Below are 21,570 nucleotides of genomic sequence, written 5' to 3'. Positions count from 1 at the left end.
AGGATGGCATATGCGTGAAAATCACGCAGCCATGCACCATTCACTGATGACACACGGAACTGCTACTTGCGCAAAACGCTGCGTTTTTTTGCGCGCACAAAACGCTGCATTTTTGCGCGCGCAAAATGCACACATTTGTGTGAGTTTTGCGCGCGCAAAACGCACACATTTGTGTGAATAAGGCCTTAGAAGGGAAAGAGATGTGGGTGAGCTTTCACTGATTCAATGGGATAGAATAACCAATGCCATCCCTCACTTGTCTAAGAACCCAGCGTATAGAGTGACTCAACTATATATACTATATAGAGCTTATTATTCCCCCTATAGGGTGGCAAAATTTTAAAAAAATGTGAACCCGGATTGTCCGAAATGTAAAGTAGCTATAGGGAGTCTCTTCCATATTTTATGGGAGTGTGAGAAGATCAAACAATACTGGAGAATAGTGTTGGACCGGATAAAAGCTATTTATTAAGAAATTGTATAGGAAAATGCATATTAGGGGACCTAGAAGGGATACATTTAAAGGGATTTAAGAAAAGGGCAATTACAAAGCTGCTGTATTTCTCCAGGAAAGTAATAATGTCCAAATGGATAGGTAACGAGGCCCCAAATAAGTTAGAGTGGGAAAGATATTCTAATTCGGCCTTACAATTTGAGTATATTTATTGGTGTAAAAAAAAATAAAAAACATACATTTTTACGAAATTTGATATCCATGGACCTTGGTTCATGGTAAATGTAGAATAATGGAGGAGTAGAGGAGGAGAAGAGAGAGAGAGAGGATTTAAGGATTGAAGGTGGAATTCAGATGTTGATTTGGTAATCTTTGTTCTGTATTATTTGAATGGATTTTGTATGGGAGGAGGGAGGGGGTGGATGGGGATAAATTGTGTAATATTGTATATCATTTTTGGGAAAATTTATAATAAAAAACTAATGAAACAAAAAGAGTGTGTAATGCAATTAGCAAACACGTACGGCATGCTAATAAATAGCTCTATCATTTGTAGTTCCAAGTAGGGCTCCCCTCTCATTTCTAGTTTTCTAGTCCCAAGCATGTCTCCCCTCTCATTCTTAGTCCCCAGCATGTCTCCCCTCTAATTCTCCTAGTCCCCAGCACAGCTCCCGTATCATTCTTAGTCCCCAGAATGGCTCCCTTATCATTCTTAGTCCCCAGCATGCACCCTCTAAATATTAGCCCCCACCGTGGCCTCACTCTCATTTATATTCCCCAGCATGGCGCCCCTCTCATTTCTAGTCCCCAGCATGGCTACCCTCTTAGTGTTAGTCCCCAGCATGGCTCCCCTTTCATTCCTAGTCCCCAGAATTGCTCCCTTCTCAATCCTAGTCCCCAGCATAGATCCCTCCCATTCCTATTCTCCTGCATGGCTCCTCTCATTCCTACTACGCAGCATGCCTCCTGGCACTCCTTTCATTCGTGGTACGCCGCATGACTCTCTTCTCATTTCTAGTCCCCAGCATGGCCCTCCTCTCATTTCTGGTCTCCAGCATGGCTCCCTCTAAATCTTGTTCCCCTGCATGGTTCCACTCTTGGTACCCAGAATGTCTCCCCTCTCATTCCTGGTCCCTATTAGGGTTCCCCCTCGCATCCTAGTGCCCAGCATGGCTCCCCTTCTCATTCTTATACAGCACAATACACTAGCATGGATCCCCTCATTCTTACACCCCAGTCCTGCTCCTTTACCCATATCCCCCTTACTGCTAACCTTGACACCCCAGTGGCAGACTGCAAGCACCCTTGTGCAGTAATCCTGCGGGCTGTTCAGTGTAGCATGATGTCTGCTGCACCCTCCACTTATTTGACAGCCAGTCTCCTCCTCCTACCTCCTTTCCTATAATGCTCCGTGGTGCTGGAAATGATCCTCCTCCTGCTCTCTCTGCCCCAATGATGTGGCACAATAATGTGGCGGAGTGCTGGCAGCTTCTCTACCGTGATGTGCTAAGCAAGTCTCCTCCTCCTGATCTCTCCGGTCTGGTGATGCGGCAAGGCGCGCACCCGCATTCAGATAATTTACAGCGCATGTAAGTGCAATTTGTGGTCTCTTCATAGGGTTTCCCACTAAAAAATGTGCTCAAAAAAGTGGTCTTTGGTCGGATTATTCGGTGGTCTGCTTATTGAGGAACAGCTTTCATAGGATATAATGGTGGGGAAAATCGGTTGCAGAAAAATACTGTCTGAAGGGGGGGGTCTTCTAAAAGGGGTGGTCTTCTGGCGAGGTGTCACTGTATATAAAAAGGCACTGGTTAATATGGCTGCATAGAATACTGGCATCTTGGCCATTAATGAGTATATTATAGATTAATTTTGTCCTGTCACTAGATGTGTGCACACATAGCTGCAGCTCACTGTCAGCCTAATCTCCATTCTACTATCAGGTCTACACGTCCATGTCCACACATGGCACTTATCCAGGTACATATGTAGTGTACTATATGTTATTATGTACACATCCGCACATATATCTATACCCACACAGACACAATTTCTTTGTGTCTCCAGCAGCCTCTGTCCTCCTTCCTCCCACTTGCCCCCACCTTCTTCTTTCTGTGCTGAGGATGCTGGGAGACGCTTGCTAGAAGAAGTGTGTAGGCGACAAGACTCTATAAATAGCTGTGTCTCTCAGTCTGATCATTGCACCAATCTTTATACTCCAGTATTCATCAGCCTGGAATATGGGGCTGCAGCACACACCCCCCAAACAGCTACATCCAAAGCATCTATTGACTGTAGCGTTGTATGTAGCATACCTGTATTAATAAATTATGGGGGCTTTACCTGTAATGTCTAATTTAGTGTGTGGGGAAAAGTATGTCATTGTCACTGCTCACAAAAGGGATAACGCAGATCAGTGCATTAAGCACTGCATATTTCACTCAATGTAAGGCTGAGCGATTGTGACCTAAATCAAAATCACCATTAATTGAACATGTAACTTCGATTACAATTAATGACCGATTCTTTAAGCCACACCCCTTTTTGCATACCACACCCCCTATTTGCATGTTACGTTATTGAATTATTAGTTATCCTCTGAGCCTGCTGTGAACTATTGTATATAATATACCCCCTGAAACTGCCCCCACACAGTATATTGCCCCATAGGGCTCCCCACACAGTATAATGCCCCATAGCTGCTCCCACACATTATAATGCCCCTATTGCTGCACCCACACAGCATAATGCCCTTATAACTGCCCTCCACACAGCATAATGCCCTTATAACTGCCCTCCGCACAGCATAATGTCACTATAGCTGTCCTCCACACAGTATGATGTCCCTATAACTGCCCTACACAGAGTATAATGCCCCCATAACCGCCCTCTACACTGTATAATGCCCCACAGCTGCCCCCACACAGTATAATGCCCCATAGCTGCCCCCATAAAGACCAAATAGTGACTAATAAAATTCATACTCACCTAACCCCGTTCCAACGACGAGTGGAGGAGAGCCCTCTGCTCCGTGTATTTACATAGTTTCTTGTCACTGTGTATTTACATAGTACGGTTGAAAACAGACACATGTCCATCAAGTTCAACCAAGGGTTGGGAAAAGGAAAGGGATGAAACAAAAATTTCTACACGAATTGTGACTCAGCGCAGAGAGGCGCAATGACATCACTGCCTCGAAACCTCGAGCCGTGAGCGTCAGGCGATACATAGTGAATGGTAGAGCAGGGACCTGAAGGCTCCCTGGTCCACCATTGGATTCAACTGTATCTGCGTCCTGAGGATGCAGATACAGTTGAAACCAGGAAAAAACAAAATCAAAGAACGCAAAATGCGCATGACGTCAGTTAATTGCGCTGAATTTCGGTTTGTGTTTTTTTTTTTACGATTAAGTGCCCAGCTTTAATGCTATGCAATTGAATATTTGTATCAAAATGATAATATGTTCAATTTCCAATAAATTGATTCATAAATATTAAACACTATTGATCATTATGATGTAGCTTCACCTTTGGAAACAATTTTACTTATACAGTTTATTAGGGGATTACATTGTGAGTGAGTCCCTCATATATGTCTATTACCCTAATCTATGAAATAGAATTGAATGGGTCATACCAAGCAACTCATGACTTTCAAAGTGCCATTGTCATAGGATGTTACCTTTCCAAGTCAGTTTCCAGAGCTGCCCTGGTCAAATGCAACAGCTCAGCTGTAAAGTAGTAGGTCACACAGCCTCACAGAACAGGACCACCAAATGCTGGACATAAAAATTGTCTGTTTTCGGTTGCGACACTTATTAGTCTGTTCCAAACTGCTCTTAGAATAAGAACTGTTTGTTCGGAGCTCCATGTACGGCTTCTATGGCTGAGTAACTACACACAAGTCTGAGATCACCTTGTGCAATGTCAAGGATTGGACTGGAGCCATACAAACTTGTGTGGAGTCATGTGATGGGCATATCTGGTTTGGCAGATACAAAGAGAACAATCCCAGCCCAAATCTGTTGTTCAAATTGTAAAGTTTGGTGGAGAATGAAGGTCAGGGGCTGTTTAAAAAAATTTTGGAAAGGGAAATAATGCTTCATCATACAATATGACATTAGAAAGAATTGTAAGAAAGGTCCTCTCTGATTCAGAATAAACGCTATATTACTGCCCATTATTTTGGAAAAGGTGTTCTTCAAGCACATATGGTTATCCATATACAGTATAAGTGAAAGTCCAAGCTTTTTTATTATACACATTTCGGAAGGTATTTTCTACATACCAGACTTAAAGGGGTTACCTGAAGCCAGGCCAGTGGTTAGCCAAGAGTGTTTGTGACTGGCCATTCACATCCACTGCAAGGTAAATTTAGTATTACCATGCAAATGATAGCCAGGTGGAGTCCACCAAAGTCAGAGCGGTGGCTTTGTTAGCAGCTCTCCGCTGTTGCTAATAGAGGAGGTCCATATGCCCTAAGGAAGGAGGTTGTCTAATTGAGACAACCCTCTTTAAGGTGGCATACACCTCCTCAATTCCCCTTTAAGGGGTTGTCCACTACTGGACAACTGATGACCACCGGATAGGTCATCAGTATATGATCGGTGGGGGTCCGACACCCGGACACCGCACCGATCATCTGCTCCGGCTGCCTCCGGGCACCAGATGTCCATGCTGGAAGCAGATAGCTCCGGTCACGAAATTGCAGCCGAGCTGCAGTACTGCAGCTTTCGTCCCATTCAAGTGAATAGGAGCAGAGCTGCAGTTCGGCATAACGGCCACTATGCAATGTACGGAGCCAACTGCTTCTGGCTCCATACATTGCATACTGTGCAATGACATCCGGTGCCCGCAGGCAGCCGGAACAGCTGATCGGTGCGGGGTCCGGATCTCGGACCCGCACCAATGATATACTGATGACCTATCCGGTGGATAAGTCATCAGTTGTCCGGGAGTGGAAAACCCATTTATCTCTGTTGCCAGGATAATCTACCTCTCCCCTCATTTTACCTCTGCCTCTACGCTCTGCCAATCCCTTCAATGGGTACACATTGTCTAACGAATTCAGTTCAAAATATTAACAATGACAAACAAGGCTGTCCACAAGCTGCCAGGTATCACGGTGGAACAGAAGTTGTCTTCTCGCCCAGGTTGTTCCCTGGTTGTGCTTTCTTTCAGTGTCCATCCTAGGATACATGTTGGTCAGTTTGTATCATGCCCAACATTACACTAGGTGTCACTTGTGGTTGTAGTGCAGTGACATTGGCAAGGACATGTCTGTGGCACAGGATGAAGAAGAGGTGACACCCTCACCTGTGCACATTAGCATGTTCCCTGTGTAGCCATGTGCAGCGCTCCGTGTCCCTGCTGCAGCCCTTTATAAGCTGTGGGAGCTCTGCGGGAGAACTGCTGCGGGTGTTTGATGACTCCTGATCGCTCCTCACCTGTCCCCTCCTGTATCTGGGGTCCGCTGTTCCCCCCGCCCCCTTCCTCCCTGTATCTGGGAGCTCCAGGACTCCCCGTTCCCCGCATACCCCCGCCTCCCGGGGCTTGGGTTGGGCTCTGTCCGTGGTGCTGAATCGGGCAGCATCACGTGACTCCGGAGACTCGGGACCAGCCGGAGATCACCGGGACAGTGAGGGGCGGGGGGAGGAGCCAGTGTGTCAGGCACTGGGGGGGGACGGACCGGGAAGAGTGCGGCTATCGTACAACGGGGGCTGTACGGGGAGTACCGGAGATCAGGGGCAGCGTGTGAGGAGGAGGGGGGCACCCTGGTGCGGGGGGTAACGTGGGCGGGGGCCACAAGATGCAGCGTCTCCGGTTGAACGAGGCTCATGCCGTGTACCTGGGGCAACTAGCGAGGAAGGACGGGACACGGAGGGGTATCCTCAGCAAGCGCAGCTCGGATAACAGCCGCTGGCAGAGCCGGAGCTTCTCGCTGCTGCACAACCTGCTTTTCTGCTTCGAGAGCGAATCCAGCGGCCGCCCGTGTGCCCTGTACCTGCTGGAGGGCTGCAGCTGCGAGCGGGGGGACCGACAGGTACATGCACTCTCCGTACCCTGTGTGGGGGCAAGGCTGGGCAGCGTGTGGCTAGGGATGGGGGTCTTGGCATGTTATGTTCTGCATACAGTCGGGTGGAAGAGCCAGGTACGTGGTGGCCCACAGAGACAGGTGTATATAGGTGGGGGTGGCACGGCTGGATGGTAGAACTGCTGGCATAGAACAGGGGGACAGGTGTATTTTGCACATTTTTACTCTTGAGAGGGGGAACAGGTGGGTACGGGAGGGGGGACTGGAAAGTGAAATATGCACAGTCAGTCATTGCAGAGGCAGGTCCTCAGAGACAGGTAGATATATACAAGGTAGAGTGGGGGAGGTAGGACAGGAAGACAGGTGGATTTAGGACAGGTGTGTACCCTGGAGGCGGAACAGGTAAGTAAGGGGGATAAAGAGACAGGTGAGTATATACCAGGTAGTGTGGGGGTGACCAGGCTAGGACAGAGAGTTGTTGTATAGCTGCTTACCTGGGCAGTTGAATATATACAAGGGTCTCTTATGAGTACCATGCACAGGTCACAGAGGAAGGTCTATATTGACCCAGATATTAGGAAGTGCAGTGTCAGAAGACCTACAGAATTGGCATAGGACAGGGAGACAGGTAGATGTTGTTAGAAAGGTGGGACAGGGTTAGGGGGAGACAAGAGAAAAATACTTGCATGGTGGTCTACAGTAGCAGAGGTATGTAAGTGTGGGGGGGTTCAGAAAACTGGTTTGCATAATTGGGGAGTAGAACCAGGAGACAAGTGAACAGTGTACACTTTGTTGTTGAGGTCTATGGTGGTGCCCTTGACGTCATTGCAGGTGGGGCTGTTTGTGGGGTGGGACAGGGAGACAAGCAGTTTTTGATAGATGGGTGCACCCCTTGAAGTGCAAATGGAATAAGGAAGATTGAAGATAATATGGGGTTATACTATATGTAATGGGGCCTACCACCATGTATGGCACCGAGCAGACCTAAGGCCTATGCTGTTGCATGTGTGGAAAGGTAATAATAAATGTACTGCAGTGGTACAAGCAGGTCCAGGAGGGCGGGTGGCAGATGCAGGTGTATAGAAAGTGTAGATTGGTAAGGAAGCTAAGGTAAGCAAAGTAGAGGGACACAAGGATTTTTTTAAGAGACATATCAAGTTGGTATAAGAGGTAGGGCTATGGTGTCCCACAGGTATACAAAAGAGAGGTGGAGACATAACTGGTTTACAGAATTGGTGGGTAAGACAGGGAGGCGTAATAATGACTTCCTGGCGGCTATGTTCATAGAGAGGTTATAAGATGCCAGTACAGAAGAAAAAAAAATACAGGAAAACAGGTTCTGGTGAAAAATGTGCAAATCCTTGATCACATAGACACGTAGGTACATTAGATCATAGGGTATAGCCAATTCTCACTAAGGGCACGGCCAGACGTGGCAGAGTTTTTCCGCTGCAAATCTTGGTGCAGATTTGGGGCAATTACGCAACGAATCTGCACCAACATTTGCATATTTGACAGGTAATTCAGACGTTGCAGAAAAGACAGCAGACTTGCCACAGATTTCAGTTTTTGCATTGCAAAGGCTGAAATCCCCAGTGAAATTCCGCTTCTTCTCCGCAACAGACAGTGCATGCTGTGGAGGGAAAATTCCGCACCGCATCCTATGGTCCGCAGCGGAGTTTTCCGCAACGTCTGAACTAACTTGCCTAAAAATGTATTGAAACAACTGTAAAAAACGGCCGCTGGAGAATTCCACTGCGGACTGTCCACAGCGTAATTCCACAGCAATTCCGCCACGTCTGGCCGTGCCCTAAAAGGTTTAACAAGTAAACTTAGCTAATAAAACACTGCACACATATAGTTCAATGCAGCATGAAGGTAGCAGGACAGTCATATATAGTTGGTGTATATACTTAGAGAAAGACATGAAAACAAGAAGGTCCCTCGGACAGCATTACACAACCTATGGTTTGACAAATGTAGAAAAATAGTAAGATATGCCTATAGTAATGGAAACCGAGAGCAGCATGGATAAAGCTATGCCAGATAGAGGGAGGTAAAATAGCTTTTTACTACAGAAGTCTGCATATTCTACTTTCTTTGCCATATGTGCATGGCATTTTTACCTGTAACTAGTAGAAGCCCCTTTCAAGAGCCTCTCTAGTATTACCACTTCTTGAGTCTACAGGTTTACAAAAGGGCTGACAAAGAATTTAATAGGAGTTTTGCAGCTGAGTGAGCCCAAAAATATCTACTTGTCACGCAAAGAAGATAGGGCCCTGTGGTGGACCCCCTGCTGCAACTCTAGTTGTGACACTAACCTGGTGCAGTGATGTCACTATTTCCACTTTAAGGGTCTACAGTAGTGGTCGGGACAGTACGCTATTGCGGAAATATAAATACATAACCCATAAGTATTTATGTAGCTATAATCAAAGATGAAGTGGCTTTGTGAAAGTCCAGACTGAACTTGTAAATAAAAAAATCTATAGATAATAGTTAGATAAAAAAATAGATATTAAATAGATAAAAAAAAGAAAAAATATGACAGATAGATAGATAGATAGATAGATAGATAGATAGATATGCGATAGATAGATAGATAGATAGATAGATAGATAGATAGATAGATAGATAGATAGATAGATAGATAGATAGATAGATAGATAGATAGATAGATAGATAGATGATAGATAGATAGATAGATAGATAGATAGATAGATAGATAGATAGATAGATAGAGAGAGAGAGAGAGAGAGAGAGAGAGAGAGAGAGAGAGAGAGATAGATAGATAGATAGATAGATAGATAGATAGATAGATATGAGATAGATAGATAGATAGATAGATAGATAGATAGATAGATAGATAGATAGATAGATAGATAGATAGATAGATAGATAGATAGATAGATAGATAGATATGAGATAGATAGATAGATAGATAGATAGATAGATAGATAGATAGATAGATAGATAGATAGATAGATAGATAGATAGATAGATAGATAGATCGATCGATCGATAGATAGATAGATAGATCGATAGATCGATAGATAGAGGGTTTTTGTTTTTAATAAGTAGGAATATGTGAGGTGAAAGAGATGTATTCTGGCATGTGGACAAGCCAGGTATGTTCTATATGAAGGACTGGTAAACATGGTAGGAACATTCTGCTGAAGGCAAAATTTGTGTGGGCAGCTCATTACTTAATCTTTGAGCATGAACAGATGTGACTAAAAGGTGGAAATAGATATAGTGCAGAAGGAGATTGTGGGGTACTTATATATTCAGTATGTTATAGGAAGAGTACGTGTGAACATAGGTCGATTTCGGGCAGTGGCTCATTTCTTGTTACAGAGTTATGGCTACGTCTGCATGTTTATAAACATAAGAAACTTACATTAGAAGATATGTATCCTGCATACAGGTAATGTACTAAGAGGGAAGCCAGACGTGTTCTGGGATAGACTAAGAATGACAGTAATATAGCCTAAGAAGTAATGTTGCTGAGACATAGATCTTTTTCTCGTTCCCATAGAACTCATGATCTGCAGTATAACTCTGGGCAGCTGCCAATGATTTTGGTGTTTGTTACACGTACAATACGACCACAATGGATATCACACATATATAAGCATTAGGTAGAGTCATTAACTGGAATTGATGCAGGCATCAGTTATTTCCGTTTGTTCTATTGTTCCATGTTATCAATCATTTGAGGGTAGGGAGTGGTTCTCTTTAGTAGGATGGGCCCTTAGATAGGTTAGGCCATCAATGTTTAAGTCCTGAAGAACCCTTCTAAGGGCACGGCCAGACGTGGCAAAGTTTTTCCGGTGCAAATGTTGGTGCAGATTTGGGACAATTACGTAATGAATCTGCACCAACATTTGCATATTTGACAGGTAATTCAGACGTTGCAGAAAAGACTACTTTGTGTGGTATAACTGATTGTCTTACAAGGAGATACATTTAAATTTAGAAAAATGCTAATTTTTTAAAATTTTCACTAAACTTTGGTGTTTTTCACATTTAAATACTGAATGTATCGAGCAAATTTTGCCAGTAACATAAAGTCCAATGTGTCACGAGAAAACATTCTCAGAATCGCTTGGAAAGGTTAAAGCATTCCAAAGTTATTACAACATAAAGTGAAACATGTCAGATTTGAAAAATTAGGCTCTGTCAGGAAGGTCAAAAGTGGCCAAAGAGGGAAGGGGTTAAAGAACATTTTCACCTAAAATAAAACAAAATACAGTGTTTCATGTGTGATCTAATAATTTATAAAGCAGTTTCTCATTCATCACAGTCTCTACTATAGGGAACAGATGCCTCTGACGGCAGCCAATACATGGCCCATAGAGATGCTCCCTAGAGCGCTCAAACTTTGAATACTCTATAAGGGCACGGCCAGACGTGGCAGAGTTTTCCCGCTGCAAATGTTGGTGCAGATTTGGGGCAATTACGCAACGAATCTGCACCAACATTTGCATATTTGACAGGTATTTCAGACGTTGCAGAAAAGACAGCAGACTTGCCACAGATTTCAGTTTTTGCATTGCAAAGGCTGAAATCCGCAGTGAAATTCCGCTTCTTCTCCGCCACAGACAGTGCATGCTGCGGAGGGAAAATTCCGGACCGCAGCCTATGGTCCGCCGCGGAGTTTTCCGCAACGTCTGAACTAACTTGCCTAAAAATGTATTGAAACAAATGTAAAAAACGGCCGCTGGAGAATTCCACAGCGGACTGTCCACAGCGGAATTCAACAGCAATTCCGCCACGTCTGTCCGTGCCCTAAGTGTTGTCTAATCCATATTGTTGGGATACATATATATATATATAGAGAGAGAGAGAGAGAGATTTATTGGTGTATTCCATATTTATGGACAAGTTCACACTGCTCCTTATAGACAAGGTCTGGACGATATTTTAACAATAAGTGCATTAGGAAGTGTAAAGACTTTAGCAATCCTTATTTTCCTTTCTTGTCTCCCACTTCTTGACTATTTAAAAAACTAATTCAACTAATTCAAATAGAGATTAGTGTTTCTTCCAGGTTTCTAGCGGATGACCAAGGGGTTAACACCATCTCGTACTTTAGCTATAGAATGAATCTACATACATTAAATGAGTTATAGTCCAGAGCTGCGTTCACAATGCAACAATTCTTGTTGCTATAGAAACAGTAAACAAGTTTGTTGACGGACATGTTCCCATCTCTTACAACATCCAATTACTTTACAGTGCAAGAGATCATACACCCAGAATGCAAATCACCAGAGAAAGCTCTTTGTAGACACTAAGTCAGCATGAGATTTCAGCTCTGAAGCCTGCCGGGTTATGATTGCAGCTGTGGGCTATAATACAGGTTGTCATTAAGGATAAGTACAAGATAACTAAATCAAAGTATGATACATACATGTTTGATACTAGACAGATCAATATCCCCCACCAATATCCAAAAACATATTACAAGAATGATGCCTACTGGTCACAGAAACACACAAGTGTGATCTTAGCCTTACAAGCATCCAGACAACAAGTAGAAGTGATTTATATGCATGCAGCGCTTGAAGCTCATTGATTTGATAGCTTTATCAGGCAGAGGTCTTAGTTTTGCTGATCTTTTTCGTTATTAGCAGATAGAAATTTCACTGCAGTTTAAAGGTGTATTAGGCTAGATTCACACATGCAGTCTTGGTGCACTTTTTGATGCAGTTTTTTAAGCCAGAACCATTAGTGGAAACAAAAGAAAATGGAAATTATTGTGGAAAGACTGATATGTGTCTTCTCTTTTCTATCCACTCCTGGCTGTTTGAAAAAAAAAAAACTGCATCAGAACTGAATGTGTGAATCCAGCCTAAGTGTGATGTCATAGCCCCTTATTAGTTAATATCTTTCTTCATCTTTTGTTAGTCCATATGGACCCTCTTTAGCTCAGGATCACACAAGCAGTTTTGATGTGGTTTTTGGCACAGTTTTTTAGCCAAACCCAGAACTGGATCCAAAAGGAAGGAAATATATAAGGCAAGACTGATGCATCTCCTTTCTTTTGGGTCCACTCCTGTGCTTGGCTCAAAAATTGCACCAAAAGCTGAGTCAAAACTGCGCGTGTGTGTGTGTGTGTGTGTGTGTGTGTGTGTGTGTGTGTGTGTGTGTGTGTGTGTGTGTGTGTGTGTGTGTGTGTGTGTGTGTGAACCTGGTCTAAAGTGGGTCAGGATAAAACTGCCTTTGTGTTTCGGTAATTTGAAGAGAAGTCTTTCTTTCCAGCTTCTTCTCAGATCACGGTAATGTGTATGGACAGCCTACAACGTTCACATGCAAGGTTTATCTGCTCAGATATCATTTGGGAAAGATAAAAAATAAAAAAAGGTTTCATGAATATGAGGTTTTCAAACGACCTCTATTGAATATGTGGGGATAGCATGGTTGCCTCCAATCTGTATCCTGCAGGGGACAAAGATACTGCACAGATTTGGTGCCTGCATTAATAATCAGATCTGCAGTAGATAACGCACACCCTTGCTGGGAACAAGATGCTGGTCCAGCCACATTGTTTTTGTCCAGTGACAGCATAAACATTTTCAGAGTAGCAGGAGAGGAGTAAGTTGATCTTGTTGGAGGCAGTGACCTGTCCATGAGCGGTTACTTTAATGGGGATGGAACTACATGTGACAGAGAAATGGAGGCAAATGGGATGCCACAAAAAGGTAGAAGAAAAATGCTTGAGTATTTGAGCATTAGGATAATGTCCAAGGCGCTATGACTACAAGGGGCCCACAGTCCTTTAGTCAGTAAAAACACTCCTTAAACTGCAGGACCAGCAGAAAATACATGTCATAATTGCTCCTCCAAATACAATCATTTTACCCAAGTATATCATGGCTATAATGGTTGGTAATGGGCCCATGACCTATAAAACCCCTTACCCAGATTAGTCTCAGTCCGCTGATGATGAGTAGTGATGTACTGTAAGGATTTATAGTGATAGCGAAACACTGCGCTGACAAACACAGCAATACCAGTGCAGTGAAAGCAAATCACCTTCTAGGCAGCATCCTTACAAAGACGGGCAGAAGTGCCAAGTTGCTGAGCAAGAGCCATCTGCCATGATTCAACAAGTATGCTGAACTAAGGAAATGAATCAAAAGCTAAGCTCTACCTTTGTCTCCACTTTAATATATTGGGAATTGCTTAAAAAGTCCAAAATATAATGTTTTTAGTAGATTGCTCACCTTAGTGACAGGAGTGTTGCAATAGAGAAAAAGCACTATGCACACCAAAGTGGAAATTCTTTTGCAGATAAATAATTTATTATATTTATAGCCAATGACAGTGCGACGTTTCGGTCAATACCATGACCTTCCTCAGGCACTTAGTCAATGTATGATCCTGTATGGATGGCGCATTCGTATGGCGGCTGACCGCTGTTGTTTGGCGCTACGACTAAAGGTGGCGCCAAACAACAGCGGTCAGCCACCATACGAATGCGCCATCCATACAGGATCATACATTGACTAAGTGCCTGAGGAAGGTCATGGTATTGACCGAAACGTCGCATTGGCTATAAATATAATAAATTATTTATCTGCAAAAGAATTTCCACTTTGGTGTGCATAGTGCTTTTTCTTTATTGGATCAGGTTGGGACCCTACTTATGCACCCACGCCTTAACCTAATGCTATCCGAACCTTGCTACAAGGAGTGTTGCAATATTAACCTGCAGGAAGGGAACAAAGTTTCAAATACTCCTCAACTTCCTTGCCAGTCCATTACCAGAATGCAGGCTGCCGCTTATAACAGCATGTCCCTTACTGGACTGCCAAAACAGGTAGTTGTAGAACAGGAAAGCCACAAGGAATCTGACATCTCCTAATGCGTTGCGGGATATTGTTGGCATGCTCTCGCTATATAAAGGAGGCTTATTCGTGATAAGAAGGCCTGCTAATCCTAGGTATTTCATATACTGGTGCAGGTCTAATAAGATTTTTTTGGGATAGTGTCCATTTTAATAGTGAATATTTTTCTTCTTAAAGTAAAGCTTGCTTTACCTTTTCGGGTCACTTTGAAATTCTCCTGTTGGCCCTGCAGACCCCATTACCTTAGGGGGAACAGACCATAAAAAGCCTATGTCTGCAGTCCATTGACAGACTACAGGCTGATTTAAGGACAGTCTGAGTTCTGTTAATAAGATCCAGTGGCGGAGATACCATTGGTGCAACCTGTGCAGCTGCACAGGGGCCCAGTAGGTAAGGGGCCCACTGTCACCTTGTAGCAACCTTCTTCTGTCTGTTAGTTTGCATGGAAATGCCTGAGATGATCAATTTTATGGCTAACAATTACTAATGGATTGTTAGAAAGATGTAAGGGGGCGATCTATGATGAGATATTGAAAAGCAAGGGGCCCATATACTGTTCTTGCACAGGGGCTGTCAGCTGTCTGTGTCTGCCACGGATGGGATCGCAGGGCATGAGAAATTCCCCACAGTCCCAGCAATTGTTAACACTCCCACAGCTAAAAAAAAAACTCTACTTATAAAAATATTATATTAGGGAATTGCTGTTTATTCGGTTTCCTAAAATAATCATAATGATATAGCAATTAGCTTTGTGTTTGTTTAATATCTATTTCTAATCAATAAGTATTCTCTGTGTACGGTGTCTGGATGTTTCCATTGTACTTTAGGTAGTTTGCTGACTGTCTTTTTTTTTTGACAGAGTTGTTTCATCATCAACTTTAATCATGAGAATCAGAAGCCCTTAGAGCTCCGCACCGAGGATTCCAGCGACTGCGATGAGTGGGTCAACGCTATCTCACGAGCAAGGTAAAGTGCGCACCAGGGCTACTCACACCACGCTTACTACAGCGCTGCACGCACTGCTCGTGCTGCCAGATCATCATGCTTAGAATTGCAGGCAAATATATTGCATATAAAGAAATTGCAATCTTACATTTTAAGTACACATTAAATGTATATGAAAATAAAAAACGAATCAGAGCTACATGAAGCAGAAGCCACAGAATTTTGTTCATTCAACACTACATGTGAGAGTACCCTTAGGCCTTGTTCACACGGTGAGGATTTGCTGCAGGTTTCCATGCATATTTTAAATTAAAACCAGAATTGGGAATCCAGGAGAGCAGACCTATTACACCTTTCTGTATATATTTCTTCTGTTTAGGTTCCGTTCCTTGTTTTGGCATAAATAATACATGTAAAATCTGCAGCAAATCTATACTGTGTAAACAAGGACTAGGGCTCACTGACTTTAAGAAAAAGCAACGTAAACCTGACAGAATAGAACTGATGCAAATGTGAACAGAACCTTAGAATGTCGGGGGACTATATTTACATACCACATATTGTTTTGATGCAATGTATATAAGCTCATATATAAAGAGTTCATTGTGAAAAAAACATAAAAAAATATTTTAAAACCAATAAAATATAAAATAACAAAATCTAAAACACCCCTAAAAACCCTATACAAAGGCCCCATGCACACGAACGTGCTTTTGCGGCCGCAATTCCCCCGAAAATCCACGGGAGAATTGCGACCCCATTCATTCCTATGGGCCCATGCACACGATCGTGGTTTCCACAGTCCGTGCATGGCCCCGGAGCCTGGACCGCAGAAAGAACGGACATGTCTTATTACGGCCGTGTTCTGCGGTCCAGGCTCATAGGAAATAATGGATGTGGCCATGAGAACGGCCCGCGATTTGCGGGCGGCTCGCGGGTGTCACTCCGCGGCCGGCCGACCCAAAAATCACGGCCGTGCTCATGGCTACGGTCGTGTGCATGAGGCCAAAGCCTCAGCCAAAAAAGGCAAATACTCAGATACTCATGGGATATGACTAAAACAATTGCAAACCAATTTTAGCATGAAAATTCTAAAACTACATAAGGATACAAAGGTGCATTTGTTTTTATTTTTTTAAATCAGTTTTAACCCTAATTCTATAAAATAAAGAAGAAAATACTATTTATAAAGAAAAAGACATGGCAATTATTTGGATAGCCTAATAGGAAAAAGTGGCAACCAAATACAAGTAAATGGTGTATGGTGATGAAAGCCCAAAAATACCTGGTCAATTAAATGGTTAATAGTCTTGAAACTCGGCATTGTAAATATGCAAACTTACAAACCATCTAAGGGTATGTGCACACACACTAATTACGTCCGTAATTGACGGACGTATTTCGGCCGCAAGTCCCGGACCGAACACAGTGCAGGGAGCCGGGCTCCTAGCATCATACTTATGTACGATGCTAGGAGTCCCTGCCTCGCTGCAGGACAACTGTCCCGTACTGTAATCATGTTTTCAGTACGGGACAAGTAGTTCCACGGAGAGGCAGGGACTCCTAGCATCGTACATAACTATGATGCTAGGAGCCCGGCTCCCTGCACTGTGTTCGGTCCGGGACTTGCGGCCGAATTACGTCCGTCAATTACGGACGTAATTAGTGTGTGTGCACATACCCTAACCGTTCCAGCTTCTCTGTACTCAAGGCCGGCCTTAGGGGGGCATCACCTGTCACTACTGCAGAGGTGTCACTGGCCTTGATGGCCCGGGCACCCAGAGCTTGCACCCCTAATCCCACACTCGGTGCTAAATTCTTAGGAAAGGCAACTGCCCGGGATACAGCCACATGCCCTAGTGTATTAATTGGACACTATTTAGGCAACTCTCTTGCAGTGTTATTAGGGCACTGTATAGTTTATTATGGGCACTATATGGTACACTAGAAGGAAGGCATCATTTTATATCCTTATAAATTACAGGTGCAGATAAATGATCCCATACATAAGGAGTCAAATCTGTCCCAGTGAAGACAGTACAGTCAGTGTGTTTTCTACATTCCAGATTTGACAGTCAGTTGACAGGAGATGAATTCTTGGGTCACTCATGTGAAAAGGAATTAAAATGCTGCAGGCAGATTTTTACTTACCACTCCTATTTGCACTGAGAGCCACATAGTTTAGCGGTGTGATTAACAGAGCCCAATGGAGCTAAGTTATCATATTGTGGGGCCTAAACTTTATAAACATCCTCTTATCGTCCTCTAGTTGCATTGTATACCAATATCCTGGTGTTAGCGTCATATAAAAAAATTTAACTTTCATGCAACACGTTTTCACCAAAGGGCTTTCCATGACTTAAAAGTGGATGGCCTATTCTGTTTTCTATCAAGCACCGCGCTCCCTTCAATGCTTACACAGGCATAGCGCCATACATATGGGTGTGGCTGTGCTTGGTACTGCAGCGCTGTCCTTTTTACTGGAATCCTATGGATGAGGCATCATTGTTTAACCCCCTAAATATAATTGGATAAATTGCAATTAACATGATATGTAATTGTTTCTTTACATCACTACTATTTCATATGGGAGGATCTTCATGTCCCTCAAGCATAGAGACACTGGTATTGCAACCCCTACACACTTATTGCTATTGTTTTCCCAGGTACTATTGCACATACAGGGCCATTATTCACCATGTTACATTTCCAGCAGCTTACAAGCAAGATTGGTTTCCTAGAAAAGCTGGAATTGAATCACATTTTAGGTTTATTAGAAAGCGGTGATGGGTTGTCAGTAATCTTTGATCGTACAGGTTTTTTAGGATTTGGCTGCTGATGGCGAGGTAGAAGGGAATATGAATTGCGGTCCTTGGCCTTCAGTGCTGTGTTACCAGATTGTTCTGACTTGTAAAAGGAAATATTTTGGAACAATTGCTTTATAGCAGGAAATTGCTATTCATGTATTTGAATTTTAAACTTGTTTTTTAAAGGCCAGTGTATGTAAAGGTAAAGAATATATCTTTCCAGTCCACATTAAACAATTCATTCCCTATTGATAGGATCTGTAATGTACTACTAGCGAATCAATGTTTTGAAAAGCAGACTGTTGTACTATTTTGTTTGTATTATTACTTTATATTACTTCACCCATTTCCTATCTGAAACTGTCTTATCTGAACCTGTTTTTCCTCCTCCAGCTACAAGACCCTGGTGACTGAGCATGAAGCTTTGATGCAGAAATACCTACATTTACTGCAGATTGTGGAAACTGAGAAGAAGGTTGCTAAACAATTGAGACAACAGATAGAAGATGGAGAGGTTGAGGTCGAGCGCCTCAAATCTGAGGTGGGGACCTTCTTATAATGAAACTATTCCCTTAAAGTAGTTCCAATGTTTAAATATTTTAGTGGTAATAGAGATTCATTATTAATAAGAGAGGACCTACACTATAGCAAAGTTGTGCCCAGAGGCTTGAGTCAGAACGAAGTGTGACTCTCTAATGTACAACCCATCCTAATTATATCCCTGTGCAATGTTTAGGGCGAGTTGTAGAGTTTTATTAAGAAAATGTTCTAGACGTTACGTCTAGAAGTGTCAACCTGTGTCCAGCAGTGAATACATACCTCCCAACTTTCAAGTATCGCAAAGAGGGACAACCGATGCGGCGCGCGTAGCCATGCCCCTAACCCAGCCCAATCCCCGCCCATAAACACCTGGTTCAGACCACACAGTATCATGCTCCCATAGTGCCTCTCTACTGTATAATGCCCCCATAGAACCCCCACATAGTATAATGCCACTATAGCTGCCCGCCATACAGTATAATGCCAAATCGCTGCCCCTGCATAGTATAATGCCCCTATACAATATAATGCCTCCATAGATGCACCCATACAGTATAAGCAAACACAGATGCCCCCATACAGTATAATTCCCACACAGATGCCCCCATACAGTATAATGCCCCATAGTTGTCCCCATACAACCTAATGCCCCCATACAGCATAATTCCCCCATTGCTGCCCCATACAGTATAATGCCCCATACAGTATAATGCCCCCATACAGTATAATGCCCCATAGTGAGAGAATGCCCTGTAGATAGTGCCACAGTGCCCACTGTCGATAGTGCCCATATAGATGGTGCCAGTCCCCACATACCACCACAGTGCCCACATATAGTGCCACTACCCACATAGAGCCACAGTGCCCATGTAGATGGTGCCCATATAGTGGCACAGTGCCCATATAGATAGTGCCAGTGCCCACATAGTGCCACTTTGCCCAAATATTAAGTACCAGTGCCCACATATAAAGTGCCAGTGCCCATGTAGATGGTGCTCATATAGTGCCACAGTGTCCATGTTCATAGTGCCACACCCACTTGAAGATAGCGCCACCCTGCCTGTAGATAGTGCTAAAACCCCCTGTAGATACCTCCACCCTGCCTGTAGATAGCGCTAACAACCCCTGTAGATAGCTCCATTGGGGCTCCCTTTAGAAGCGGAATCCCCAGCCAGAGCATCGGCCACACTATGGCTGGGGTTTCCATTCCAGGAGGAGCCCCTGACATCACTGTCTATATATGGACAGTGACGCCAGGGGCGGCTTTTCCAGGAGGGGAATCCCCGGTCAGAGCGTCGGCAACGCTCTGGCCTAGGATTCTGCTCCAATAGGTGCCACTGAGGTCACTGTCCATGTATGTGCTGCTCTGGCCTGGGACTCCATAGTTGAATGCTGGAGCAGGAAGCTGACGGTTCCCTGCTTCAGCATTGGACTCAACTGTATCTGCGTCCTGAGGACGCAGATACAGTTGAAACCGGGACATACCACCGGCCGCGTGGGACACCACCCAGAATCCGGGACTGTCTCGATGCATCCGGGATGGTTGGGAGGTATGGTGAATATGTTATATAATGCTCCTCTCTGCACCCAGAACAGTTCATGGATGGGATTCTTTGGGGTTAGTGCTGGTCAGTCAACACAATGTTTTTTCTTTTTTATCCCTCCTTCTCTTTATCTCACTAAACTTCCTTTACTTTTATTTCCTGTTTCTTTGTATACGTTTCTTTTCTCTCAGTTTGGCTCTCAGTATGTTTAATGATTTTGTTCTTTTTTATGTTACTGGCACCTTCATCTGATTTTGAAAAAAACTCTTATGAACCAACAGGGTTACAGTTCACCACTTATTATTAGGAACAGTTCAGCTGTGTTAGTTTCAATAATACATAGACATGGTTACAGAGAATTATCATTCCCAGCTTGCCAATGGACAAGACCGAAAGAAAGACATCCAGACAGAAAGACATCATAGGCCCACATTTGGTGCCTTTTTTTAAGCAGGAGTGGAGCCTAAAGGCAGGAAAAGTTTAAACTGAGAGCCTAAACTGTCCATGCACAAAGCAAAGGTTTGTATTACAGATCCGCAGGGGGCACTTTGTGTTCCGCCATATGGTGCTTCCTTGAGGGTCTATGTCCTCCCCTAGATGCAATGCTTCTAGTGTTAAATGCCTTCATAGTGTAGCATGATTTGGAACTTTTTTGCACAGATTCCGCATGAATCTGTGTGTCTCAGAAGGAATAGGAGGAACAGTATGGGGCGGTGTATTACAGATCCATACAACACGGATCCGTAAAACAGCAGCGTGCATGGGCCTTTATACTTCTTAAAGTGTGAACTGGGCCATAAACAGCCTCTGGTTGCTAAAAGATTTGCAGGCAACACTGGGAATCTAATATTCCATTTGCTGCAATCTGTTGATGGTGTCAGTATCTTATAGTTAGAGGACAAAATGTATTTTGCTGATAGCTCCTGAAGGGCAAGCAGAGGCGTGCTATTATATACTATAAGGGCACATTCAGACGTGGCGGAATTGCTGTTGAATTCCCCTGCGGACAGTCCGCAGTGGAAATCTGCAGCAGATGTTTTTTTCATAGGTCTCTATGTATTTTTAGGTAAAGTTGCGGAAAATAACTATGCGTAATTTAGGTTGCGGTGCAGAATTTTCACTCCGTAGCATGCACATTTTGTTGCGGAGAACCAGCGGAATTTCACTGTAGATTTCAGCATTTGCAATGCAAAAACTGAAATCTGCGGCAAGTCCGCTGTGATATCCACAACATCTGAATAACCTGTCAAATATGCAAATTTTGCTGAAAATTCGCAACGAATCTGTACAACGTTTTCTGCAGAAAAATTCTGCCACGTCTGAATGTGCCCTTAGAATGCTTATACAACTAAAGATAGAACATTTAATAATGGTACCATATTAGGGAATTA

At 43.5% G+C, this 21,570-nt stretch overlaps 1 protein-coding gene across 2 annotated transcripts in view; it reads left to right on the top strand.

Moving 5' to 3' along the window:
• The first annotated feature begins 6,240 nt into the window (after positions 1 to 6,240).
• Positions 6,241 to 21,570, top strand: part of RASGRF1 (Ras protein specific guanine nucleotide releasing factor 1) — a 60,978-nt gene continuing 45,648 nt past the window's right edge. The window contains exons 1-3 of one of the 2 annotated variants that reach the window (XM_075858433.1): positions 6,241 to 6,496; positions 15,203 to 15,309; positions 18,489 to 18,636. In XM_075858433.1, coding sequence (XP_075714548.1) covers positions 6,263 to 6,496; positions 15,203 to 15,309; positions 18,489 to 18,636 — 489 coding nt within the window. In that variant the 5' untranslated portion in view covers positions 6,241 to 6,262. The remainder of the gene's footprint in view (positions 6,497 to 15,202; positions 15,310 to 18,488; positions 18,637 to 21,570) is intronic. The other variant, XM_075858435.1, reaches the window with a different exon arrangement.

The sequence above is a fragment of the Rhinoderma darwinii genome, chromosome 3, assembly GCF_050947455.1.
Source record: "Rhinoderma darwinii isolate aRhiDar2 chromosome 3, aRhiDar2.hap1, whole genome shotgun sequence".
In the NCBI taxonomy this organism is placed as follows: Eukaryota; Metazoa; Chordata; class Amphibia; order Anura; family Rhinodermatidae; genus Rhinoderma; species Rhinoderma darwinii.
The sequence above is the reverse complement of the archived record's forward strand: the minus strand, read 5'-3'. Positions and strand labels throughout refer to the sequence as shown.